This window comes from Gopherus flavomarginatus, chromosome 22 (assembly GCF_025201925.1).
Source record: "Gopherus flavomarginatus isolate rGopFla2 chromosome 22, rGopFla2.mat.asm, whole genome shotgun sequence".
NCBI lineage: Eukaryota > Metazoa > Chordata > Testudines > Testudinidae > Gopherus > Gopherus flavomarginatus.
Genome location: NC_066638.1, coordinates 5,390,196 through 5,418,187, shown reverse-complemented (window position 1 = coordinate 5,418,187; position 27,992 = coordinate 5,390,196). Strand labels below are relative to the sequence as shown.

At 46.8% G+C, this 27,992-nt stretch overlaps 1 protein-coding gene across 4 annotated transcripts in view; it reads right to left on the bottom strand.

Annotated features, from left to right (window-relative positions):
- Positions 1-27,992, bottom strand: part of CSMD2 (CUB and Sushi multiple domains 2) — a 560,963-nt gene that overhangs the window by 32,821 nt on the left and 500,150 nt on the right. For all 4 annotated transcript variants that reach the window (XR_007770925.1, XM_050932578.1, XM_050932579.1 and 1 more), the window contains 6 exons: positions 23,161-23,334; positions 22,539-22,712; positions 18,271-18,444; positions 16,634-16,822; positions 12,623-12,796; positions 9,032-9,214 (listed from right to left, as the gene is read on the bottom strand). Coding sequence is in view for 3 of the 4 variants with exons in the window: in XM_050932578.1 (XP_050788535.1) it covers positions 9,032-9,214; positions 12,623-12,796; positions 16,634-16,822; positions 18,271-18,444; positions 22,539-22,712; positions 23,161-23,334 (1,068 nt within the window). In the remaining variant the exon portion in view is untranslated. The remainder of the gene's footprint in view (positions 1-9,031; positions 9,215-12,622; positions 12,797-16,633; positions 16,823-18,270; positions 18,445-22,538; positions 22,713-23,160; positions 23,335-27,992) is intronic.

Genomic DNA, 27,992 nt, shown 5'->3' with positions numbered 1-27,992 from the left:
GCAGCCACACTCCCGCTCTGAATCTGGGTTTATAAATCTCCACCTGCATTACTAACAGCTTGTCAGCCTGTCAAAACGGAGAGGGATTTAATGATCTAATTCACTTTTCACACTTTATGCTGATTATTTTCTTGAACTTCCCCTCAGCCATGGAAAGTGAAATTAGATTGATCTGTTTAGTCAGTTTCACTTTCGGGGTCTAGCAGTAATGATACCATGGTGTTCTGTAGTGCCTTTCCTCTCAGGGTCTCAGTGCGCTTTCAAATGAGTAATGAATGGTGCCCCCAAGGAAGGCATTATTATGCTGATTTTAACAGATGGGAAAATCAGGCAGGGAAAGATGAAATTATTTGGCCAAGATCACATAATGATCTTGTGGAATAGCTAGAAAGTGAACCCAGAAACGTTGACTCCACGTTCTCTGCTCTAACCACTAGACATCTTCTCCTCACAGAGCTGAGAACAGAACCCAGGAGTCCTGACTCCCAATCCCCTGCTCTAACCACTAAGACAGCCTTACCGTATTCCAGAGTTAGTACAACATACTCTGGTTTATGAGCAATGCAGTGGAATGCTTACCACTAAAAATGATGTATATAGACACACACATCTAATTGCAAACACTTCTATTAATACCTAATTGTTGTAAATCTCTTCACCCCATACTTTCTTGTTTCTGTAGCACATCTATATTTTGTGCCTATATTATTCTGATGGAGGCCCTCTGAAACCAACATGATAGACGTGGCTGTTAAAAGTAATCACCATTGCTGCTAAAGATAAGGAGAGAGCCCTGTGCCGGGCGGGAGACCAGGCCGAGAATTACAATGAGGAAGGCGAGCGTTGCTTGGGAAGTAATGGGACTTTATCATTTGTGGTGGTACATGAGATTCACTAATGAGGTGCCTAATACCATTATAGAGAGAAACAGCAGCTCAGTGGTGAAACTGGCTGCGTGCCTGCACAAGACAGTAACAGAGCATAAGCAGCATCCTTATTTCCCGGCACGAGTTATCTGCACCGGCCAGCAAAGTCCGAAAGAAGCCGGAGCAGATTAGAGAATCCAGATCAACACACAGACAAACACCAGACTGTGGTCAGACCCCTGAAATACACCTGTGGACCAGGATTTTGGGGAAAAAAAAAGAAAAAGAAAAAACTCAGCATCAGCTTATGTTTTCAATAGAGCTCACTGCATTGAGTGCTGAGACTGTTTGAAAATCTGGCTGTAAATGGAGCAATGGGAGCTGGGCAATTGAAAATCTGGCCATGAACTCTTCTGAAAATTTGCAAGCTGATGTAGTTCGGAAGTTGTAGATCCTTTCAACATGTAATTGTTTTCCCTCATTGCTGTTACGTCGAGGGGAAGTTTGATTGCTTTCCTGCATGGCTTCCTACCTATTGAAGTTCCGGTTATTAAACAAAGATGGCTACTAATCAAGAGTGACTTCAAAATGAAGGTGAGTAGTAACAGTTATTGGTATAGAAGTTTTCACCAGGTGGAACTTTGACATTTCATTCCATATTCTTTATGAAAATATGCTTATGATATTAATATGACATAAGAGATACTTTATGCAAGATGGGTCTTGTAAGATATCATTGGAAAGGTTATAATTTACTGAACATGATGATCCAATTTGTATGCACGTATCATTTCTGTATCTAAAGTTAGGAATATGGACTATGTAACCATTACAACTGGCTGTGTAATGGGAAGACACCCACCAGATGAGAGGCCATCAAATTTGATGAGCCATCAGGAAGGAACAACAGAACAAGGAAGATACTAATCTCTCCCCCCTCCTGGGAGGTGTCCCGGGACATAACTGTGACACTACTGGGCCAGGTGGTCTTGTCATCTGATACTAAACATTACCTGGGACTTGTAACTTTCCACTGGAAGGGAAGTGGGGGGTACAAAGGATTGCCACCTTACGTAACTCCTAGTTAAGGATGGGGAGGAAGACAAACAGGACTCCTCCTCTCCATGGCCTGTCTGCTCAAGAAGAAAGATTGCTAAAGACACCTAAAGGGGAGGTGGGAGGGAGTCCAGACTGAGACAGAGGTCCAGTCTGAAAAGAAATATAACTGGAACTCTGAATCACAGAAACTTTGTAACCTGCCTAAAATAACATTTAGGCTAAGAAATTACATTTTGGAACCCGTTTCTTAAATATATTGAGCTTAGTTTGCGTACTTTGGTTTATTTGCTCAGTAATCTGCTTTGTTCTGTTTATTATCTCTTTAACCATTTAAAATCCATCTTTTGTAGTTAATAAACGTATTTCTTATTTATAACATACCCCTGTGTGTACAATTCATAATTGAATGGGGCGTGGGGCGAGATAAGAGGTTGTGCATACCTTCCTCCATATTGAGGGAAGAGGCGGATTTTATAATATATCTTTGGGTCCACATTCCAAGGGAGGTGGACTCCTGAGTGCTGGGGCAAGTCCCTTAAGTTGAACCTTCCCAGAACTGACCTCAGTGTCTGTTTCGTTCTGCAGTTTGGTGCGGCCCTGCCTGTGTGTGGCTTGGAGGAAGCTCAATAGCTTGGCTCAGCAAGACAGGTAAAAAGGGTGCCCAGGTTGGTATAACAGGTAGGCTCAGTGGTATCTCAGCACATCAGGTGGCATCCACCTGTCACAGAGTCTTCCAAGTTCTTTTTCTGCGAGCAAGTTTTGACTCTTGGGAAGACATGGCGTGTGGTGGTTAGTTCTGAGTTATGCCAGGGGGTGAAGAGGCAGCTTGGGGAGAGAGGGAGCAGGGGAGTTTGGTGTCTGCCTTGGGCTCTGATTAGAGTCAATTCTCGAGGCCCATTTGCTTCCAGGGAACCAGGCAGGGGCGTTGGGATGAGATTCCCAGAAGAAGGGAGTGTCCTGTGGGCTGCTTGACCATCTCAGTTCAGGACTGATGTATGTGCCTACACATAGCGAGTTACATTTAGAATACATTCAGTCTGTGTCGCTGATTTACCCTCCCCTGGGAAGCCAAGCTACAAGGTCACAGATATCAGCTACCATTTGGCATAAGGGGCATCACACATATCAGAAGAAGGGGCCATGTTATTATTTATTTACTACAGAGGCTTCTAGGGCACATGTTCTCATTCCATACCGTGACATACAGTGCTGCTCTTAACATTCCCTCTGCCTGGCAGGGTGAATCCCATTGAACTACACTGTGTGGTGTTTCTTTTAATTTTTTTTTAAAGGTCCTTTCCCTTCAGAACTGGTGGCGTTTTAAGGCTCCATGAGATTGTCAAACCTGAAGCAGGGCAATTCCCTCCAGGAACAGCAATAAAGCTTCTCTTCTCCTCTCCCACAGATTAAAGCTGTTTACTAAAGAGGATTCCAGTCTAGGTAGCATGTAAATAAAATGTCCCACACATGCCCCCCGGTCTAATCCTTACAGCGGACAGAATCGTCCTTTTGGGTCTTGCTGCCAGTCAGATGACAGGCTGAACTGGTCTCCTAACAATGCCCGACACATCAGGCAAAACCCACTGCGGGAATAACCTATAGCTCAGAGCCTTTGGCGTCCTAAAGCCTTCACTTTGCAGATGGTAATTTACATACTGTTTAAATTTAATAGTAACCTACATTCCACCCAACATGCAGAGGGGGAAAAAGAAATCCTGTCACAAGCATATTCTCAGTGGTCAAATTGGGATAAATTAAAATAAACACATTTCTGTTTACTTAAACTGGCAAACACCAGCGAGGGTCCTGCCTCATTCTGGTTGCGGATTTTGTTTAATTAATCTGGCGTGATAATAAACACGCTAAAAGCAAATGTTCCATTCAGCTTTTCAAGGAAGGGGAGAAACTATAAAGCTTAATGGCAACTAATAATGCAATTGCAGAGTCTATTGTGCAGGAGAGCAAGTGATTTTTGTTTTGTTCCCCCGGTCCCTCACTCCTTAGCACTGTGCATGGAGAGAGGGACGGCGAAGCAGGGGAAGGGAAGGGAGCTTGTAAATTTGCATTTACATTTTAAAACTTGCTGGAAATTAAAGCTAAATGGGGCTTGAAAGCTGAGATTTTAGAAAGCCTGGAAAGCTGGTTCTACTGGAAACGATGCGGCCGCTGCTGTCTAACACAGTCAGCAGCGCCGAGGGGTTCCAGCCGCTACCGATAATTGGCTCGTTTGATTTCAATCCATTTGTACCTTATGAAAAAATGATTGTAGGTTTTTTAAAAGTAATTCCTCCTCTTTTTTGTTTGAATTTTAGAGCAGTTGACAGGCACCTGACAGCTCGAGGGAATAAAGTCCCTTTCCTTATCCAGCTGGGCCCTCAGTAGATCTGGATTTGGGTCCTGCCTCTGCCACACCCCTTCTCTATGACCTTGGGTGAGTCACATTGGTCCTGATTCAGCAAACCACTTACTTTAAATTAAGCACATGCTTAAGTTCTGTGGTCTTCAAAGTGAAGCTCGTGCTCAGTTGCTTTGTTGGACTGGGATATCACCTCTTTCTGCTGCAGTTTTCCCCGCCTGGTCTATTTAGATGGTAAGACCTGCAGTGCAGGGATGGTCTTGTCTTACGTGTCCGTACAGTGCCAGATACAATGGGGTCCTGATCTCAGCTGGGACTTCTAGGGACTATAAACAACTTGCGCCCACACCACTTGACAGTGGCAACAGAAGATTCTGCCCAGCGCAGCGCCTGCAGTGAGCTGGCGCAGCCTTGCTTTCAAAAGGGCAAGATGGCAGCTTGATCTCTGTCCCCTTTCATTTCTTGGCCTCTTTGGCAACATTAACAATTAATCAACGGTGCTTTTTCTGTGCCATAGACCTTGGTCTACTCAAGAACGGACAGAGCTCCTCCACGCTCATTTTGCATTGCGGCTAACAGAAAGGAATGATTTTCACTTGCTGTGCAGGGTTGAACTGAGGCCCTGCAGGCCCCTCTTGACTTGATTATGCTTTCTGTTCCTAGCCGCCGAGCGTGAGGTGTGAGTCAGAGACAGACAATACCCTACAGAGGCACTGAATGGCTGCGTTGGCACGCTGGAGCTTTGCCACTCCAATGCTGAATGGGGCTCCCATGGAGACTTCCATACATTCAAATGGGCTAATTCAGAAATATGGAAGTTTTAAAATATGATTAGCCCCGACTTAGGGATATGGAACATATTAATCACTCTGATTCGGATCACGCCTTGGAGACCTTTAATCACCAGGTTTTAATGAGTTGGGAAATATGGAACTTGGGTGCTGGGGATATTCTCCCTCCTCTCGTCCAAAAAAAAATAAATATTTTTTTTGCTAATAAAAGACGGCTCCTGGCTCTGGGAGTTCTTGGACCTGAGCTTATTTATGGAGGGTCTGTTGAACCCGATCCAAGAGTTATGCCTTTGATGAAGTTGCAACTACCTACAGACTTATGAGCAGCTGGGTCAGAACAAGCTTTTCAATATGATTTCATTAGCCTGGGAACGTGGTTAGTTACTGAGAAGCTATTATCACATTCTGCAGAAGCTAAAAAAGCCCCACGCTGCATGTGGTTTCCAAAGCAGACCAATCAGCTAGTGACATGTAGAGTATGCAGGCCACAGATGTCAGTGTTTGGGCTTCTATGCAGCAAAGTAGTTAAGCACACACTTAGCTTTAAAGTGCATCAGAGGGACTGACGCATGCATTTAAGCCCAGCACATTTCTGTAAAGCAGGGAAGTCTGTGTTTATGTCCACTGACGCCAATAGGTCTTAAGAACATGCTCTAAGTTAAGGATGTGTATTGCCAAATCGGGTCCTTGGTGACTAAAGTCAAGCATCGAAGTAAGAAGCCTGACTTGCAGAGGAGTTGAGCACCTGTAGCTTCTGTTCAGTATAGTGCTTCTGCTTAAATAGGGATTCACGCCCCATTAGGCACTGAAAGCTTTGGCCTTACCCACTACATGTATATCCTTAGCTAAAAATACATACAGCTGATTAGGGTCCAAAGAGATTTAGGGGGGCACTGAGCTGGGGAAGCACCTTCAGCAGGGATGGAGGCAGGCACCCTGCCTGGCTATGGACTACTGGCTTCAGGGACACTGACAGAAACAGAGCAAAGAACAAGTTTTGTCTCACTTGCCTGCGCTCTTTCCCCAAGTGCAACCTGGTGGATAGCGGGTTGGGGCCTGGGCTTGGCTCCCATCCTGCCCAAACATGCCTGTCTGGGTAGATACTTGCTTCCAGCTGCACTGGCTGCCCCTGTGGGGGCACATGGGGGTGGGAGAAAGGACTTTGCCACCTGCTTTCCACCTCTTCCAAAATGCACATGCCTGGGGCCAGCTGCTGGTTAAAACCCCACTACCATGCAGCGTGGGACAAAAATGACCGTGCACATGGCTATACCAGTGGCCGTGGGGTTGCCAGGCTGGGAAGGAGAGTCAGCCTTATTGGCTCAGTTCTCAAACCCTCTGTTCAAAGCCTGACTCAGGTCAGTGAGCCAGTGGCCTAAGTCTCCGATCAGCCCATGTCCCAAACTTTCCCCTGCACCATTTGGCACAACTGACAGTCTGCTCAGTAGAGACAGGGCTGGAGTAGCCAAGAGAGGGGCACTGGGGAGTCCAAGACTGGCCTGGCAGAGGGGCTGCAAGTCAAGGTATCCGCAGCGTCGCGTGTGGCGAGCCCCGCACTGGAACAGGAAGGGGGTGCTGCAGATTAGGACAGGGAAACTCTGGCAGAGCTGTGTTGGTTCAGGGTGCCAGGGGAGGCTGGCTGTGTTGCAGGTCGGGATTAAGAAGATGTGAAATAAGTGCAGTTGAAGAGCTTGCATAACCCTGCTTGTGTTGCCTCAATGCTGTTAGTCCTCACTCCTGCCTGCCTTAAATGTACTCACAACATTAAAACAAACAGATGGAAATCCCTGCTCTAGAAAGTCAAATCTAAGACTCAGAGAGTGAAGCCCCACGGATACCTGACCGTGTTTGCACCTTGCCATGAATACAAATGACAGAGACACAGCGCACGACTCCGCACTGAGAATGACTTGCCTATTTCGCTCAGCAAGAGCCTAACCCTAAACCACCACATTACAGGAATAATGTTACTATTATTCATAAAGCTGTGATTCAAAACTAAAATATCCCCACTGCATTCTGGTGCCTTTTAAAATCGAGCGGTTATTGATCCCAGTATTAATATATACAGCCCCTGCTGATCCCCTCCACCAAAAGAAAGGGGAAAAGAAAAAATAATGCCCCTCCTGCCCCAAGGCCTCGGTAAATTAATAAATGTGACGTAGTGTCTTCAATCAAGGGCTGCATCAATCTGGAATAAATTTCCAATTCATTTAAACTCTCTCTGAGCTCTTTCAAATCAGCTGAGGAGAAGGGCTTACGCAGGTCTCCATGCTCATCGGTTTCCTGCCTAGTTTGGGGCTTTTGTTCTTTTGTGGATTGATTTTTAAATACTTCTGTAATAGCAACAGGCAGCAGAGTGGCTCGCAGGAGCTGGCCTGGGGTTTATGAAGTTGGATTAGGGGGGTTTATTCTTTTTCTTCAAACAAAATAAAATGGATTTTTTAAAATAAAAACATTTTTATTAGGATTTTAATTTGCATTATGTACCACTGTGTCATGTAACTTACTCATGCATACACCAGCTCTGGGTTTCGCAAAGATTCCAGGCAAGGAAAGTTTCCCTTTTTCGTGAATTTTCTCCCCCAAACTGGGATTTAATCCATTGGTGTGACACCGGATTTGGAGATTCTAAGCCCAGAAGGAACCATTATGACCATCTAGTCTGACTCGTGGATAGCTCAGACCAGAGAATTTCACCCAGCCATTCCTGCAGCCAATCCAATAATTGGTGAGGTGGGAACCCGGGCTGAACAGAGCTGAGGATCAGCCTCCAGCAGACACAACCAAGGTAAAACAGGCAAAAGGGCTCTTCCTCATTCCAGCCTCAGATGCTGAAATGAACCCAGCCATCGTGGGGCCTCAGTGACACCACTGCATGAGGCATGGCAGATCCAGGTTGGACACAGCACAGAGGGTGTTGCCTCTGAGACATGTGCATCCAACCCCTCCCCTGCTGGGAAGTGGAACATGTGGGATGAGACCTGCAGCTATTTGGAGGGTGCAGAAGTGTGAACCACTGTCCCCTCAAAGATTGGCAGCAAACCCTGGAGGAAGCTAATGAAACAGGTGCCCCTCGTGGTTTCTTGCCAACTGGAGCAGGGGGGAGGCCAGCCGTGCTCCTGCCCTCCCTCCTTAGGGGAGGAAGTGGGGCTTTGGTATGCCTTCTGCCTCTCCTGCACAGCAAAGCTGGGTGTGAGGCAGCCCTCCTTATCCTGCTGTGATGGCTCCACTAAGGTGGGCACTACAACACCCATGAGCCCCCTCTCTGCTGCACATCCCCAATCTCCTGGCCAGGTGAGGGGAAAAGTTCTGCGCCAGAAAGTCACTGGGCTGTGTCTGGAAGTGGCGGCTGCCTGGCGGCAGGGAGTTGCAGAGAAGCTGAATGCAAAGGGGAATCTCCAGGAACAGGATGCAGAGCCAAGGGCAGACCAGGCTGTGAATGGCGTACATGACAGCAGGGTGCAGGTCTGTGTGGGACCTTAGTGGCAGCGGCTGGGCAGGGAACCACTGCAGAAAGGCTCCAGAGAGACACAGTAACTGAGTCTGACCTGGAAACCCACAAACTCCTATTTGCTTGAACAGAGTCTGGACTGGAGAGGACACTTGAGGCTCTAGGCCTGGACTCTACGTTGGTCGGCTCCTGGGACCCAGACATTTCTTGCTATGGCTCACTTTGAACTGTAACTGTTTCAGCCTCTGTACCTAGGGTATTTGTAACCTTTCCCTTTCCTGACAAGCTTAGTAAAATACCTTGGCCCTTCGCCATGTGTCTGAGTGGTTACTGGGACCCATCAGGACTAGCCCTCACTGGGCCTCACCAATGAGACAATCACGGTGCTTGCCTCTGAGATGCAATACATGGGGCACACAAGCACCGTCAGAGGTGTGGCGTACTCCACGATTGAGCAGCCTCAAAGGTTCCCCTGGAGAGACAGCCCGCAAGGAGGGAGTGGTACCTTCGCACTCCGGCTGCATGCCGCTCCAGGAGCCATTGGCACGGCAGGTCCTCTCCGACGAACCCCGGAGGGTGTAGCCCAGTTCACAGCTGAACCGAACCATGCTGTCCACACCAAACTCGCTGCCCAGCCTGATGCCATGTGAAGGGATCCCTGGGTCACCACACGTTCCCTGGCTGCCTCCTGCCAAGCGGAGAAAAATCATTGTCAGCAACAGCCAGGGGCAGCAGTGCAGGCATCGGTCCTGGCCCATCTTCCCCCCAGCAGCAGAGAGGAGTCACCTGTGTCATACAAGCATCTACCACAGAGCAGCCAGTCTATAAGCTGTATCCTCTCATTAACCTTCTAGTTATCCGCTGGGATCAGGAAGCCATAGTTATTGGAGCCTCATAGATTTTAAGGTGGGAAGGGACCATTGTGACCTTTAAGACTCTTCTCCTCCACAGTGCAGGCCATAGAATTTCTCCTGGTAGGGGGAAACCCATCTATAAACCCATCCACTCCCTCTCCTTGCCGTCCCAGGGACGGATGTCTTCCAATGTTCTGCCCAGTGGGTTTGATTAAATGCCCCTAAATGATAAGCCTTCCACCCTTCCCTTGGGAGACTAGACACAACCCGAGAGATCTCACAGCCACTACGTTTTTTTCTCTTATAGCCAGCCTGAATTTTCTCCCTCAGTTTCACCCCTCTGCTCCTGGTGACTCCCTTGGAGCAGCAGAATTACATAGCAGGCCAAGGAGCTCCAAGTTTCCCTCACCCATTGGTGATGTGTGTGTGTGGGGGGGAGTGTCTAAAACTGCTCTCCCACAAGTCATCCAAGCCTTGAAACGTGGTGGCTGTTACAGCCCTGGCGAGGCATGTTCCATTATACCGCACACATCACTGTAGTAAGTGAGAAGCATGAAATTCATCCGATGGGGAAAGCCAGCAAAGTCCGAATGCAGCTCTTGTGCTGACCTTCTGCATGGGTGGTTATTTCATCCCATGAGTCTACTGTCTTTGGAAGCTCATAGCTTTTTGAGCACTTGCAAAAGCGGTCCCATAACTCCTGAAACTCCAGAAAGAAACCTAGACAGATGCAGAGACTTTCTGCAGCAGCTGCTTAGGCAGCAAGAGGTTTGTTTGCCAGCATCAGTCAGGCGGATGGTTCCCCTCCAAGCAGAAATGATGAGATGCTCAAAGCCTCCTGCCCCAACCCTGTTATCCTTGCAGAGCAAGGAGCTGGTAGCTTTGCAGCACAGACACACTAGGAACCCAGCCGAGAAACATCCGCTCGCAGAAATTGCTAATGCTCGGCACTGCTGGCGGAAAGTTAGGGGGACATGAAAAGAGAGGCAGCTGAAAAGGTTGCCTTGCAGGGATTCTTTGAGAACATGTCTCCCCACATCCCAGGCTCATGCCAAGCCTGTTTGTTATCAGCTCTCTCTGCTAATGATCTCTGTAAACACACCAGCCCCAATTCAGGGAGCAATATTTCACTTCTACAGTTAGAGCTGAAGCCCCTGGCTCCCAGGCCCTCTGTGCTTTGCTACAGTAATGAGCTTTGTGGCATTGTGCTGGATGGAAAAATAATGAAGACATTTGTCATCCAGGAAAACATTTGTTTTTTAAAGGGTGGCGGGAATCTCTCTGGCCTCACTGTTCTCTTCTGTGGGCGACTTATTCCAAAATCGCTTGTTTTGATTTGCTAAAGTCACTGTCGCAATTAACGAGCTGCCTGCACATGGCGAAAACCTTTGCATTGGAAACAGCCTCAACTGGATTCTGGCCTCTATGGATCACTCTGGGGTGCAAAGGATGGCCCCGGAGGACAATTTTCCCAGTGCAGGAGCACTGCAGAGGTGGCATAGATGGCCCTATGTTTCCCTTAGTATAGGGGAGTGCTGGGGGCAGGAGGTGGCATGCTGAACAATGGAGAATCAGGCTCTTAACTGATGTTTGAATTGTTGATTATTAAAGCACAGGCACAAGACAAAAGGTCTGATTCCCCATCACATTAGTTCTTACTTGCCTAGTGCAAGTTGAGTTTGGTGTGAAAAAGTAGCAAATCAGAATTGTTCGCTGACACGTACCAGTGGTCATGTTTCATGCCCACTTTGCAGGGCTGTAAATGACTCACATAGGGTGCAAGGAAGCTGGGAGGGGTAGCAGGGAGAAAATCAGGTCCCAAGTGGTTTGGAGTTTGTTGCAGAGGATGAGGTTTTCAAAAGAACATGGCACTAGCCTAACTCTGTTCTCTCTGAAGGCACCAGCAGACCTTCCGTCCCACTGGTTTCAATAGGAGCAGTTAGGCTAATGCTGAAGGCTTTTGAAAAAAATGGATATGAATTAAAGAAGAAACTTTCCAAGTGGCCATAAAACACTAACCAAATCACAAATTGTTCTGTAGATATGTCCTTCAGAGAGGATGAAATTGTCTCTTAATATTTCCCCCCTTTTAAGTGCAGGTTAAACTTGGTCAAGTGGAGCTGCTAGGTCGAAAGTGGCAAAATTAAAAATTAACCACTTCCCCCTATTGCCTCTGCTCCAGCTAGAGTCCCATCTCCTGCGTGCCTTGCTCTCAAGGGGGTGGAGGCTGCAGGTGTGGGAGTGGGGCTTTACACAGCTCAGGCAGTTTTTCAATTCCATCTGGGAGGGAATCCGCTGATTTTGTGACTGAAGAGACTTGGATGTGGCTGAGGAACAAGACTGGAACAAGGATGGATTCCTCTCCCCTGATGCCCTACCCCAGATTCTCATTATCACATGTGAGGTTTGCTTATCAGGACATTTCTCAACCTGTGGAGGTAGAAACCCCACTCTGGTCCAGAGTTTCAGATCAGCTCAGTTCTCCGGGAGGCACCAAGATGAGTGGCCAGATCTTCAAAAAATCTGCCTGCAAGTGTTGAGATGGGAGCTGAGGGTTCTCGTGAACCTATCACTTATTTTGACACCTGAGCGCTTTTGAAAATATAGGCCTGATTGCTGGCGATGAGCACTTGGAAATCGGTTACCGTGAGTCTATCCCTGCCTGTTGTGGACATGGGGGATCCCATGTATATGCGCATTATCCAAGTGATGTCTGGCACATGGGACAGCGCTGCTGCATGGAGCAACAGCTCAGGTGTGGAGCACCTGACTTATCTGAATGCATGAGAGAGAGAGAAAGGAAGAATCTGAGGTTACATTGTGAGGAGCAATTTGTGAGTATGAAACCTCCCCCAAATCAATGCTCTTCACAGAAGCACAATAGGAGCCATTGAATAGCAAAGAGCAGGCTGTAGTATTGACTTTGCTGTGTTATTTATGTTTAGAGCATTCGCTGCAATGATTTATTCATCCTGTGCCACAGGACAAAGTTTACTCTTTATCGGCACCCGCTGTCCAAGGTTCTGGAGGCTGAACCACTGAGCTCCAGCTGGGCTTTCCAAGTCCTGCAGGATCCAAATCCCTCCTTTGTTCCGAAGAATATAGATTTGAGAGGCCTTGTGGCTTCTCTTCTCCAGCTGGAGGCTGGGTGGAAGTGTGGTGGATTGTTTCCCTCCCCATGGGCCTGTGAAGAAACAAAGGGTCATCACACTAACCCTGGCCAAGTTTCCTGGCCTTCTCACCTGAGCAGTGAGGGAGGGAGCCACTCCAGTGCCCGTCCAGCTGGCACATGCGAGTGGAGTTGCCAATCAGACTCCGCTTCCCCAGGCAGCTATAGCGGATGACAGACCCTACCGTGTACCTATCACCTGAGATCTGGGAGTGGGGCGGGGAGCCAGGATGGCCACAGGAAACCACTGAAACAAAGAGAACAACATTATGGCTTGTGTTACTATCTAACTGCAGGGGACGAGCGTTCAAAAGGAAGGTGCAATGGGTGCAGCTGCAAAACACTCCCCTTCTGCACCCACAAAGTGGAATTTGCAGAGACAGAGCAATCAACAGTTATGGGCCAGACCCCTCAGTCGGTGTAAATCAGTATAGCTCCACTGACTTAGAGTCATAGAGTCCTAGACTTTAAGGTCAGAAGGGACCAATATGATTGCCTAGTCTGACCTCCTGCACAACGCAGGCCACAGAATCTCACCCACCCACTCCCACAACAAACACCAAACCTATGTCTGAACCACTGAAGGCCTCAAATCATGGTTTAAAGACTTCAACAGAGCCTCACCAATTTACATGAGTTGAGGATCTGGCCCTGAGTGACCTTAGCATGAACTGCCCATTGAAATCTTGCATACTCTTACTCCCTACTCAGAGGAGCTGGCACAAGAGTCATGCACCACTGAGGTGCTCAAAATAAAGTTGCAGTGGTGCACAAACCTTGCATTGGTCCCCGGGATGGATTTCCCCAGGGCTGGTCATGTAAACATTTGCACAGGGGCTGTCCCAGGTCTGTGCATGCAAATACTCAAATGCACACCCAAACAAGGATTTTCCAGGTATGCACTTTGCACATTCCCATGAACATCCATCCCTTATTAAAAATGAATATTTACACACTCACGCACATATCCCTTGGCAGTGTGGGATTCTGTCAACACGTGGCCATATTAGAGGCAATGTCACACCTGATGAAATTACTCTGGCAGCTTGCAAGAACCGCTCACCCTATGATTGTTAGTAAAAACATTGTTAACAATAATTAATTGGTTTATTTAGCTTAGCTATTAGGGTAGATGAAGCTTGGCTGTTCACAAACAAGCTGACAGCTCTAAAGGCAATTAAATATGATCTGATCTAAAAGAATCTTAATGGGAGGGCCACATGCCATTAGGATTTCTGAAGGGAAATATCAGCAATGGATGCATTTCCCCTTTCTGCGTAGGTGGAATGCATGATGCATACTTCAAGAAAAAGAAAAGGGTGCGGATGTTTATATACAGTACGTGGGCACTGAAAGATACTGGCACAGAGCTGTGACAAAAACAAAGGCCTTTTTCAAAAGAAATGAGTTTGATAGCTAATAAACTCATACTGTAACTAACAATTCCATAATGGATACTCCAGCAGGCACATCTAAGCTAAAAATCTGTGACCGTATTGGGGGTTGTAAAGCATTTGTACAGACAGTCGGAACAAATTTATTCCACTGTGCTAGATTTTGCTGTGGTAGATTTCACTTATTGTATCAGAGTCCCTCTTCTGCCCCTTAGAGAACCGGATTTTTTCCTTCTCTAAAATACTCACTAGCCAAAATGCTCAAACCTGGGTTACCAGAAGGTAAGGTTCCTGGGTCTACATTTTAAAAGGTGAGTAGTGATTACAGGGGCTAAATAAATTGGTCTGATTTTCAAAGGTGGTGAAAACACCCATAAAATCCTCTGAAGTCAATGGAAGCTGTATGTGCTCAATGTTTTTAAACCACAAGACCACGTTTATTTAGTGGCTTGGCTATGGATGTAAGGAGCCCGGATTGAGGTACCCAGGTATGAGCAGGTGGCTATTTGATTTGAGTGCCTGATTCTAAGGATGTGATTATCACTTGTCAATTTCCCATGGCTTGTGCAGCATGCTTGTAAATGTAAGATGGTGGCATGCTGGTAACAAAGGAAAAGAAAATGTGCCAAAAAACTAGTTTTTATGACTTGGTGTAAAAAGGATAAATAAATAAATTAATAATAATAATTAAAAAAAAGATTGAGGCTTTGGAACAGCTCAGCTGAATGAAACTTAGGTGGCTAGGTAGGAGATTTGATTGTCCCCATCCATTTCTGACTGTTTGACCTATTTGTCCTGCAAGGTTCAACTCCTGAACAGGAGATGCACCAATTGCAAGTAAAAGAAATCCTAATGATTTTACTCCTGAAGAAGGAATGTAAACACGAAAATCAATAACCATCGCTCCTCTGGAGCTGGTGTGTTTCCCTTTCACCTCACTTGCCCCCTGTCCCTACCACATAGCCTTTCTTCCTTGTTAAGTGCTTTATGGGTTTCATGGAAAATTGACTGGATCCACCGAGGAGACTTTAACTGAAAGGTTATGTCTAGCTGTGCAGGAAGTAAGCACATCCATAGAGAGGTTCTGCTTTCTCTGTCTGCCTGAGCAGCTATATAATTTGCAATCACCTTTGCTGGATTATAATGATACATTTGGCGGCTTTGGATTTTCTGTTGGGGCCCATTACATGCATGGTGAATTATGCCATTTTCTCAGGGCCTAATCCAATGCCCATTGCAATCAGTGGAAAGACTCTGCAGTCAGGCTCCAAGTGCAGTGTGACAGCTGCTAGAGCACTGAACAGGGACTCAGAAGACATGGGTTCTATTCCTGGTTCTGCTGCTGCACGACTCGGGCAAGTCACTTTGCCCTTCTGTGCCTCGGTTTCCCCATCTGTAAGAAAGGGAGAGTGATACTGACCTCCTGTGAAGTGCTTTGAGATCTACTGATGAAAAGTATTATGGAAGAGCTAAGTATTACTAGTCCAGCATCCCCAGCTGCCTGACTAGTATGAACCTCCTGTACTGTATTACAGATCTTGTCTCTATCTGTAGGTTTTGTACACTGCCACTCCCCCATTGTACCTAAGCACCATAGGATTAGATGATGCTCTACTACTTGAAATTTGCCATTGTTGTTATAAAATGTTTTTCTTACATTGTGTCTGATCCTGTCTGGCTCCAAACACCAATCTTCGGGGTTATATGGGTCCAAACTTGGTTGGGGCTCAGAGTTCTAGGGTCTAATACACTTTTAAGGTGACAGCAGCGTGTGTGTGCGCACATGTGAGCTATAAAGCACTCATAAGCAACAACACACCCCAGGGTGCATTACGAGGCTCCCCTCTAGGCATGCCTCATGAAACAGAAAGAGTTCTCCAAGACCTGAGCCCAAAGCACATACCCTGCAGTGCATTCAAATGTTGTTTCGATCAGTTCTGAATGGTGCGGCTACTGGCTCAAAACCACACAGCTCAGAGCTCCCATCTCCTAAATCAGTCTGCTCCCTTAACCCAAGTCTTGGCAAAGAATCTCCCATCTCTCTTCACTGTGCCTTTATGTATAAACATCTGTAACTAACTTAAAGGCAGCAAGCATTAAGGTTACTTTAAGGGGAAAAAAATCTACAGCAAGTGTCAAGAAGCGAGTCCTCGGGAACATGCATTTTGCAAAAGAGTAAGAGCAATGAAGGTGGTTATTTCGATACTGAACTAACGTTACCTTTCTCAAAAGACATGTGAGCGAGTGGGTGGGCGGACGTTCGGATGTGTACGAGCTGTGCTAAATCTGCTGTGGCTAATTATACGCTGCCTTGCTATAAATTTCCTGTATGGGATCCACCGGAGAACTGACGCTTCTCTTCGCCACCTACGATATTGTCGCTGGAGCGCAATGGGGTCAGAAATCCAAACTCAAAGGTGTCTGCATTTCATTGGTGGGTGAAAGGATCCCTGCCTAATCTAATCTCTCCCTAGACCATATTTCTTCCCTTCTAGGGGCACCATCCAAAGCCTGGTGAAGTGGATAGGAAGATGAACGCTGACTCCAGTGGGCTTTGGATTACATCTTGTAGGTATCATTCAGCTAAAGAGTGATGGAAACCCTTTGGGATGAAAGGCTGCAATGGATCATTTGACTATGACTTCTTGAGCAATGCCCTAAACAAAAGGGTTAGGCTCTGAACAACTTACAGAGACACTGTGGGAGGGACCGGTCCCAAGTGCCATCCCCCTGACAGGAAAGTACATGTGTGCCCAATAAGTAATATCCATGGCTGCATTGATATGAGACAGTTGTTCCAAAGCTGAATCTGTGAGGACCACTTGGCTGCACTTGACGGATGCTGTTTTCCAGGTGCCCGGGGTCAGTACAGTTTACAACTGCAAACAAATAACAGAAAACAAAAATACAAAACAAAGGGTGTAACAAAGAACAAAGGACTCTCCAAACAAGGAGGAAAAGGGGAAGAAATCTCAAGTCATACATTCCATAGTTTGGGGTCTTTTTTCCATCTTTAAAAAAAATAAACAAAATAATTGGATTTAAAAGAAGAGATCGTCTTCTGGGCCCAATCCTGCCACGTGATGTGTGGAGACAGAGCCTCGCTGATTGGCTCACTGCAGGATCGGGCAGTTAGCGGGCAGGTGAGAAGAGCTGACTTTACCATTGATGAGGCAGCAGTAGGGACAGAGAAGTGGCTTGATGGAGTATAGAGGAACGAAGTGCAGGGATGGGGAGGGACGGAGGGAATTTGGTAAGTGAACTTTAACGCTAATACTGAAGGAGGCAGGAAGCCCTGGAAATGAGAGGGAAGAGGGGTTAGCATACGGGAACATGACCGAGTGTTTCTGGGTCAGATCCTCAGCTGGTATGGATTGGCGTATCCCCACTGACTTCAATGGAGCCTATCCTGATTGAGACCAGCTGCAGATCTGGCCCAGTGATTTTTTTTCTTATTAGCAATTCACACGTCAATAGATTGGAAGGTGGTAAGGAAGGGTGTGAAGCCTCAGGACTGGGATCAGCTCTGGGTGCAGTGCCCCAGAACTCGGGGGCGGGGAGGGAGAGGGGTCGTATCTGCTTATGCCACATAGGAATGTTTGGCCTTCAAACATCACTCTTATGTTCCCACTCAGCTGCAAACTCTGCTTTATATTGACTCATGATGGCATCTAACTGGATTTCAGGAACCAGGAGTAACCAAGGACGTGGCACAGAGAGAAACAAAGTCCAACTCAGCTTGATCACAGGGTGTGGCATTTGCACCGTTCCTTCATCAGCAAAACCCCCATCACATCCTCTCTGTGCTTCCCACTTACCCTCCCCTGCTACCTTAATAGCATCATGTCAGCTGAAGGAATGACTGAGCAGGAAAAACAAAGCACAGCTCCAGTCTGCAAGGGTTTTTCCCTGGGCCAGAGTAGCAGCTGGTGAAAACTGGCAGAGTTCCACCCACATCAACAGACTGATGTGACGCTGAAAGCGAAGGAGTGGTGCAGATTTACACCAGTGGAAGATGAGGCCCAGGGTTTGTAACTAGAAATCAAAAAGTTCACGATGAGAATAGAAGCAGAGTCCCTGTGAGTGGAACATACCCTTCTTCTACTGCCATTTCCCATGCCGCCCCTTTGATACACCCACGATCTTGAGGAGGGGGGAATCGAGCTGCTGCTATTCCACTGTCACAACCCCATTACGCTGCACACCTGAAGGCATTTCTGATCCTTGGACTATAGCTCGAACCACCATCTACCCCTTCCAGCACATTCATACGCTCCAGGCCTCAACCCCAGTGGGCGAATGAGGGCCAGGGGGAAGATGAACTTACTGCGGCAGGTGGGCAGGGAGTTGCTCCACTGGCCGTTCGCCAGGCACTGTGACTGGGATGCCCCTTCCAAGTGGTACCCGACGTTGCATACAAACTTGGCCATGTCGTTCAGGTTGAACTGGCTCCCCTGCGTCAGGCCGTTGGCTGGGTTGCCCGGGTGACCGCAAGTGATGGCTACAATCAGAAAGTGGGGACGTTACCTCTGTGGTCCTCGTGGCTGCAGAAAATGAGCCTTCAGCCTGGAAGGACAGTTCTCAAGGAATACAGTCACCAAGAAAATACCACCATATACCACAACAGCCACCCTCAGCATGGAGAGTCATGTCTTTGGAATGACACTGATTTATACCAGCTGGGGATCTCTCCCTCTGTTGCTACTACTGGGGGCATTTCCTAAGGGAGTTCAGCACTCAGTTCCCACTGCATTTCACTGTGATTTGGGCACCTAATTCCCCTAGGCTCCTCTGAAAATCCCAGCATTATTATCCATTCATTCCCTGAGTACCCACAGATGTGCTAGGCTCCACCGAGACATTCAAAGACATGAGGCCTGATTCTTCTCTCTCTCACCATGGTGTAAACCAGAAGTTACCCCTTTGAAGTCCATGGAGTCACACTGGGGGAGGGGAGGGGGAGGAAGGGGAGAGGAAATAGATTTAACAGTAAGAAGAAAATCAGGTTCCTGTTACCTAGCACAAAGAGCGTACAATCCAAATGGCACGAGATGAGAGAGAGGAACATAAACCCTCCTGCTTCAGGGTGTAAATCAGCTTTTAACTGATGGTGGTTAGGAAGAAACACATCAGCAGGTTATCCCAGAATGTCTACTGCAGGGTTTTCTCACACCTTCCTCTGAAGCAACTAGGGCTGACCACTGTCAGAGACAGGATGCTGGGCTAAATGGCCAGGGGTCTGACCCAGTGCTTATGTTCTGAAGACAATACGAGGGGTAGGGTGGGGACAGAGAGACAACAGACACAACAAAAGGATTATGTGGACAACCAGTAGAGACAGTGCTTGGATTTAATATAGGCTTGGTTGGCTCATGGCTGGTTGGCCCCCTCGCCCCTGACAGAAGCATGGTTGGCTCATGGCTGGTTGCGCCCCCTTCTACAGAAACAGGTCTTAAAGGATTTAAAGCCATAGCAACCCTACTGCAAGGAGTAAAGTTGGGGACCGTTACTCCAGAGTACAGCAGTATTTTCGGTTTGCAAAGGAAGCTTGAGGATTTTCAGCTTCTGGCCACGTTAAGAACATGGCATCCTTCGATAGTCAATAAGAAAGCAACACTGATTGGAGGACAAAGGAATTTGCCGCAGTGGAACAGATTGATAATCCATTCCTAGAAGTTCAGTGTTTTGTCTCCAACAGCAGCTGTACCAAATGCTACAGAGGAAGGTGAGAAAAAATAATATACCTGGTCAATTGGGCAAGGCTATACCATGGGGAGAGAAATTTCTCCCAGACCCTAGCTGGTGACTTGTTTACGCCTTGAAGCATGAAGATTGATAGCGTTTTGGTGCTACACGAAGCAGATGTCAGGGTCTCTCCGAGGTACCCATGAGTCACCATTAGGGTCCTATTACAGCAGTTATGAACTAGGTGGTGGATTCTTTGTCAACATAAAAGGGAGAGTCTCTTTAGACTGCACCTATCACAAATTCAAGTTCATACATAGCATAGCAACTGTTGTAGAGCAGGTGTAAGGAAAGAAACATTAACAAGGCAGGGAATTAGGATGGGATAACACAAGGCCCCGCTTCTATATAAATAATGACACAGCCTCAAGGCACCTATTTTCAAAACCCAACAGTGCTCCATTTTCATTACTTTAAATGTATGTTACCCCAACGGGCTGCTGTAGTTTTAATTACTTTGAGGCCATCTTTGAATATCAGGTCCCTGCTCAGGATGCCAAAAAAGGAAATGAAGCTAAGTTTAAGCAATTGAAAGTGCTATTAAGGATCCTGTGTTAGAAAGGTAGGTCACTAGTGCGAAGTGCATTGATGCAGTCAAGCAATGGGACCTGCTTCATTCTAATCGGCTGGGCATACAGACTTTCTGTTGGATTTGTTCCATGAGAACCCAACCGACCCATGAAAAGGCATGTGCTTTACAAATGCTGTGGTTTAATTGATCTAACTGGCTGAAGGTGTGGCTTGAAAATTCCCACCAGTCAATAACGGTTGGCTACCCAGCAATCTGACTTACTGGCCCAGGCTCATTACTCACTTAGCGGGCTAAATGTGTTTTCTGCATCTCATTGTGGATCACAGATGGCTAGTAAAGATGAACCAAAATCTTGCCTCTAAACACTCTCATACTTTGGGTGTATTTGGAATCTGGTCTCAGACCCTGAGCCCAATTTTCATCTGACATTTATCCTCATAACAGAATGAAGGAAAACCCTGGGTGCAATTGGCCCTGAATTTTGGAGCTTCCATAAAGTTTTGCAGTTTGAGCCCAGCTCTAACAATCAGACTCGCGTCTGTATTATTTACTGTTTTGCAGGCTGCTTTGTATCCTGCTCTGAAATGGATGCTGCTATCGCATCTGAACACATAAAGCTACAGCACAGACAGGTGAGGTTGGAAGCAAACAACCGACAAACCAGGATATGAAACATAAGGACTGCGTCATCTGTTGATTGGAAGATATTAACATCATAGTCAGAAAGCCAGTGAGTTATTTAATTAGCTTATTTACTGAAAGGAAAAATTGGCATTTTAGGCAAGGTGACTCCTAAAAATTATCATGGGATAGGGACTAATTCTCCTCTCACTAACACCTATGTAAATCAGGAGTAACTCCACTGATGTCTATAAAGTTGCTCAAGTGTAAATGAGCTGAGAATCAGTATTTTGAGCCAGATTCTGGTGGCAGGTCTAAATCCAGACTAGCTTCATACTTTTTAAGGCCAGAATGGGCCATTATGATTTTGTCTCCTGTAACACACAGGTCCAGAGAACGTCACCTGGTCACTCCCACATCCATACCAATATCCTCTAATTCAGCCACAAGTTATCTTTTAGGCAGACATCCACCCTTGCCATGGAGGTTTTTCTATATGACTTCAATACGGTTTCTCCAGTTTGATCCCAGTGGAACTGAGATCGGAATATAGAATGGTATTATTCCATTCCAATGTACCTCGCAGGACATGGTCCTCTGGCAGACACAAGTGCAGCAACTTCATAAGCTCTCATCAGTTAAAAATATATGAAGAAAAATAAAATAAACCCAAGAAAAAGGTGAGAGGGTTTGTGGATCTTACACTGAAATGTGTACAGAAAATCAACGGTCAATATTGCAAATCTTGCCACTCATGCTACACATTCTCTTGCACATGCAGGTGATATATTCATGCACACAAGCACTCATTTTGAATTCACAATGGTTGTGGGCACAGAGGGAGGCAACACACCATGGCAATTTGTGAATATCTGGCCACAGGTATTTTAGCAAAGGGAAATTCTTTGTGCAGTAGGGATCTCTTGAACAGATGGTAGATTAGAGGCACAAAATCAACAGGGGGACAGCTCATGAGAAAGCCCATAAATCACAAGAAAGCAAAACGAGGATGGTCGACTACACAGTTTGCCAGTCCTATTTTGTTCCCACCACGGTGGCTGAAATCACCCTAGCTCTTCGGAACGCCCTGAGAATTAATTTGTCTGCTTCCAATTCAGTGCATCTTTTGGAAACCTGATTACATTTTATTCTCTCCCTTTTGGAAATGAGTTTTAATGCTTGTGAAAGGTGCCAGATTCACAGCCCTTGAGGCTGATACTTGGCTAAGGAGAGGACAAGCGGTACGGAACGGGCTGCAGCCGATGTTCCTCATCCATGTGTCTCAACTTTGAGCTGGAAGGACCGCCTGCAGGTGTGAGATGGCAATTATCCTCCATGCTGACTAAACTCCTTGGCAATGCAGCTGAGGTTACCAACACACCGGTATCATTTCGGAGGGGGAGAGGGATTTTTTTATTGTAGGCGACAGAAACAAGACTGAGATTATCTTCCCAACCCACAGTCGTTAATACAGGCCTAGCTGGCAATCATTTCTCACTAGGGCTGAAACCTTGACTGATCACCTAGATGCAAAATATTCCCTCCCCAACCGGCTCCAACCATCCTTCCTTGCTCATTCAAATGCCTTTTCCCCCAGTTGCTCTCTCAGTCTCTGACCTCCTAGATGAACAATGCCCTGACACTTCCAACTCTCTCCCTTCAATAGCAGGGCTAAATAAACCTGACAACATACTTACGCACACAGACAGGAGTCTTTCCAGACCAGTGATGGTCCTGCTGGCAGATCCTCACAGACATCCCAATGAGGCGAAAGCCAGGGTTGCACTGGTACACCACGCTGCCTCGGTAGTTGTAATTCTCCCCGGTGATCTGCCCGTTGACGATGGGGTTGGGTATGCCGCAGTGCCCAGCTGGATGGGGCACACAAGGAGATCCTTTCAGAACTGTGCGCACGCAGAGGCTGGTGGCCACAAAGCAAAGGACTTCCCATTTCCAGATACGAGGCCTGACACGGGGCCAATGGGTGTCTTTCCAATGACAGGAATGTGCTTTGGGGTCAGGACCGGGGGCATTTCCTAAGAGGGTGAAAAGGCCTAGTCCCCACAAAAGTAAATAAAATAGCAACAAATAAAAACAAATGTCTCACTTTTATAAACCTCTTTCATCTTCCCAACCCAAAGCTTGTTACACTCTGATCAGCTGAGCCTCAAATCCCCTTTAAACATGTGCTTAAACCCCTATGAATTCAGTGGGAGTGGGACTTAAGTGCATATATAAATTCTTGAATTGGGCTTCTGGTTTCTCGTTCTTTGTTAAACATAATTCATCACTTTACACAGATATCGCTCCAGCACCTACCCAAACATTTCACTTCACTTCCACTCCAAAGCCCATTAGCCATGCATTCCCGCACACGCGACCCCACCAGGGTATAGCCAGTATTGCAGGAGAAGATGGCCGTGGCACCGTAGATGGTTAAAGTCCCAATCCTGTTCCCATTGGGAGGCGTTGGCAGGTCTCCACAGGAGATAACTGAAAGAGATCCCAAAGCATGCAGTAAGGAAGAGCGGCTGGGGGGAATGCTTTGGAATGCAATGCAGTCTGTGGAACCAAGTGTCACAAATTATTACTGAGGCCAGGAACTTTTCAGGATTGAAAAAGAGGATTTGACATTTACATGGCTAATGAGAACATTCACAATTACATGACACAAGATGAAAACATATGGGGTATAAACCCTCATGCTTCAAGACATAAGCCAAACTCTAATTGATGGGGATCAGGAAGAAACATCCCCTATGGACTGGTATTTCCAGAATTGCCCAGTATGGGATTTCTACAGGATCTGGCAATGGTCAAAGTCAGAGACAGCATACTGGACTAGACAATCTCTATATTTTTGTATTTCAGATGCCTTTTGGAAAGATACACAGAGGTGACATTTAATGGCCTGACATATATAGGAGGTCAGGCTAGAAGATCTAATGGTCCCTTATGGACTTAAACTCTATGAATCTATGAATATTCAGGCAGCCTGAGTTCTAAAGAAACTATGAAGGTGACATCAGAAGTGTGACCCCAGAGACTTCCTGTCATAAACAGATAGCTAAGGGTTAATGTCTCTTTCACCTAAAGCACCTGACCAAAGGACCAATCAGGAAACCGGATTTTTTCAACTTTGGGTGGAGGGAATTGTGTCTCTGTGTCTTTGTTTTCTGGCTGCCTGCTTGCTCTGAGCTTTGGAGAAGTAGTTCTACTTTCTAGTCTTCTGTTTCTAAGTGTAAGGACAAAGAGATCAGATAGTAAGTTCTATGGTTTCTTTTCTTTGGTATTTGCATGAATATAAGTGCTGGAGTGCTTTGATTTGTATTCTTTTTGAATAAGGCTGTTTATTCAATATTCTTTTAAGCAATTGACCCTGTGTTGTATCATCTAAATACAGAGAGAACATTTGTACTTATTTTTCTTTCTTTTTATATAAAGCTTTCTTTTAAGACCTGTTGGAGTTTTTCTTTACTGCAGGGAAATTGAGTCTGTACTCACCAGGGAATTGGTGGGAGGAAGAAATCAGGGGAGATCTGTGTGTGTTGAAGTGGCTAGCCTGATTTTGCATTCCCTCTGGGTGAAGAGGAAAGTACTTTTTGTTTCCAGGATTGGGAACAGAGAGGGAGATTCACTCTGTTTGGATTCACAGAGCTTGTGTCTGTGTATCTCTCCAGGAGCACCTGGAGGGGGGAAGGGAAAAAGGATTATTTCCCTTTGTTGTGAGACTCAAGGGATTTGGGTCTTGGGGTCCCCAGGGAAGGTTTTTCAGGGGGACCAGAGTGCCCCAAAACACTCTAATTTTTTGGGTGGTGGCAGCAGGTACCAGGTCCAAGCTGGTAACTAAGCTTGGAGGTTTTCATGCTAACCCCCATATTTTGGACGCTAAGGTCCAAATCTGGGACTAAGGTTATTACATGAGTGGCAGCTGGTGGGAGATAGACAGAACCCAGAAGCCAGTAGAAATATTATATTTTTCTTTTCTCTGCTAAGGGCTTTTTAGCAGAGAGAAACAGTTTGGTTTTAAAAGGGAACCAGAGAGAAATTTTTTTTTCTGCTCTCTCTGGCAGTTTGTGGCTTGCATGTTAAGCAGAAGTCGTTAAGGACTATTAACAGTCTTTTGTCACAATAGCACTCCCATTGAGAGTCGTACCAGCACTTATAGGCATGCAAATAAAGTGGTTTTTCTGGTTTCCTTTCATTGAACATTAGCTAGAGAGAGAAAAGGAAAAAAGCACTGTTGCTAGGCAGACTTCAGGAGGCAACAGAACCTGCAGTTCAGAAGATAAACACCGGAGGGCACCCCAACACAAGAAAACAGGAATCATGACTTCTAAGGCAAAAATTGAGGCCCAAGAGCAAGTCAGAGAAGCTGAACACAGGCGACAACTGGAAATAAAACAAACAGAGATGGAAATAAGAGAAAGAGAAAGAGAAAGAGAGGCGGCCCACCGCCGAGAAATGGAAAAACAACAAAAAGAAAATGAAGAGAAGGAAAAACAGAGAAAACATGAACTGGAGTTGGCAAAAGCTGGGCTGCATGTGCCAACCAACCCTAACAACCCGGCGCCAAATATTGCTCCACAGCACAGGAAATTTCCCACCTACAAGGCAGGTGATGACACCGAGGCCTTCTTGGAAAATTTTGAAAGAGCCTGTCTTGGGTACAGCATTCCCGAAGACCAGTACATGGTAGAATTGAGGTCACAGCTCAGTGGACCTTTAGCAGAGGTGGCAGCTGAAATGCCTAAGCACCAAATGAATGACTATAAACTTTTTCTAACCAAGGCCAGATACAGGATGGGGATAACCCCAGATCATGCCCGTCGGCGTTTCAGAAACCAAAAGTGGAAACCAGAGGAGTCATTTCCCAAACACGCCTACTACATTGCAAAAAACTATGAGGCCTGGCTAACAGGAAACAACATTCAAACCTTGGAAGAACTGAACCTCCTCATACAAATGGAGCAGTTCTTGGATGGTGTTCCTGAAGACATCACACGGTACATACAAGATGGACACCCCAAGAATATCGCTGAGGCGGGGGAGATTGGAGCCAAATGGATGGAACTGGCAGAAAGCAAAAAAGCTACTGTCAAGGGGAACGATTACCCCAGGGGGCACACAGACCATAAACCCTACCACCGAGGACAGCCAAAGACCCCACATACCACCCAAGTAAAGCCACAGATACCCTACCCTTCAACCTCACCAGTCTCCAGTAACTCACCTCGGCCCAGTGACCCATCAGATGGAAGATGCTTTAAGTGTAATGAACTGGGACATATCAAGGCCAACTGTCCCAAGAACACCATGCGAGTGCAATTCATTACACCACCATCACACCAAAGATCCCCAGGCCCGGATGCCTCTCAAATACCCTTGGAGCGAAGGGAAAATTTGAGAGTGGGCGGAAAAAAGGTTACTGCGTGGAGAGACACGGGGGCACAAGTGTCAGCTATCCACCAATCCTTCGTTGACCCCAAATTCATCAACCCAAAGGCCAAAGTTACAATTTACCCCTTCATGTCACAAGCTGTAGACTTGCCTACAGCTCAACTGCCTGTCCAGTACAAAGGCTGGTCAGGAATGTGGACTTTTGCAGTCTATGACAATTATCCTATCCCCATGCTACTGGGGGAAGACTTGGCCAACCAGGTGAGGCGGGCCAAGAGAGTGGGAATGGTTACACGTAGCCAAACCAGGCAAGCTTCCAGACCCATTCCTGTTCCTGAGCCGTCCACAGAGGCCCCGTCTGTGTTACCAGAGACCCAGACAGAGGTAGTGGACCCGGATTCCATGCCAACCACTGAAACAGCCACAGCACCTCCAGTCCCAGGCCCGGAACTGGAACAGCAACCAGCACCAGCAAGTGCAACCACATCTTCAAACTCAACGCCAGAGGGCGCCAGCGAGCCAGAACTGGCAGAAGCAAAAGACAGCCATACCCAAAAGGCTCAGCCAGAGCCTGAAATGCCCTCAGGTGCACCAGCGGAGAGCGGTTCACCAGCAACGGAAACAACCCCATCACCTACATCGCTTCCAGAGGGACCAAGCCCAAGTCCACAGTCTGAGAAAGAACTGGTGACCCCAGCCTCAAGGGAACAGTTCCAGACTGAGCAGGAAGCAGATGACAGCCTTCAGAAAGCTTGGGCGGCGGCACGGAGCACCCCACCGCCTCTCAGCTCTTCTAATCGATCCCGGTTTGTTATAGACCAAGGACTTTTATACAAGGAAATTCTTTCTGGTGGACACCGGGAAGAATGGCAGCCGCAAAAACAGTTGGTGGTTCCAACTAAGTACCGGGGGAAGCTCTTAAGCTTAGCCCATGATCATCCCAGTGGCCATGCTGGGGTGAACAGAACCAAGGACCGGTTGGGGAAGTCCTTCCACTGGGAGGGGATGGGCAAGGATGTTGCCAAGTATGTCCGGTCTTGTGAGATATGCCAAAGAGTGGGTAAGCCTCAAGACCAGGTCAAGGCCCCTCTCCAGCCACTCCCCATAATTGAGGTCCCATTTCAGCGAGTAGCTGTGGATATTCTGGGCCCTTTCCCAAAAAAGACGCCCAGAGGAAAGCAGTACGTACTGACTTTAGTGGACTTTGCTACCCGATGGCCAGAAGCAGTCGCTCTAGGCAACACCAGGGCTAACACTGTGTGCCTGGCCCTAACAGACATCTTTGCCAGGGTAGGTTGGCCCTCTGACATCCTTACAGATTCAGGGTCTAATTTCCTGGCAGGGACCATGGAAAAACTGTGGGAAACTCATGGGGTGAATCACTTGGTTGCCACCCCGTACCACCATCAAACCAATGGCCTGGTTGAAAGGTTCAATGGAACTTTGGGGGCCATGATACGAAAATTCATCAACGAATTCTCCAATAATTGGGACCTAGTGTTGCAGCAGTTGCTGTTTGCCTACAGGGCTGTACCACATCCCAGTTTAGGGTTTTCACCATTTGAACTTGTGTATGGTCACGAGGTTAAGGGGCCATTACAGTTGGTGAAGCAGCAATGGGAGGGGTTTACGCCTTCTCCAGGAACTAACATTCTGGACTTTGTAAGCAACCTACAAAGCACCCTCCGACACTCTTTAGCCCTTGCTAGAGAGAACCTAAAGGATGCTCAAGAAGAGCAAAAGGCCTGGTA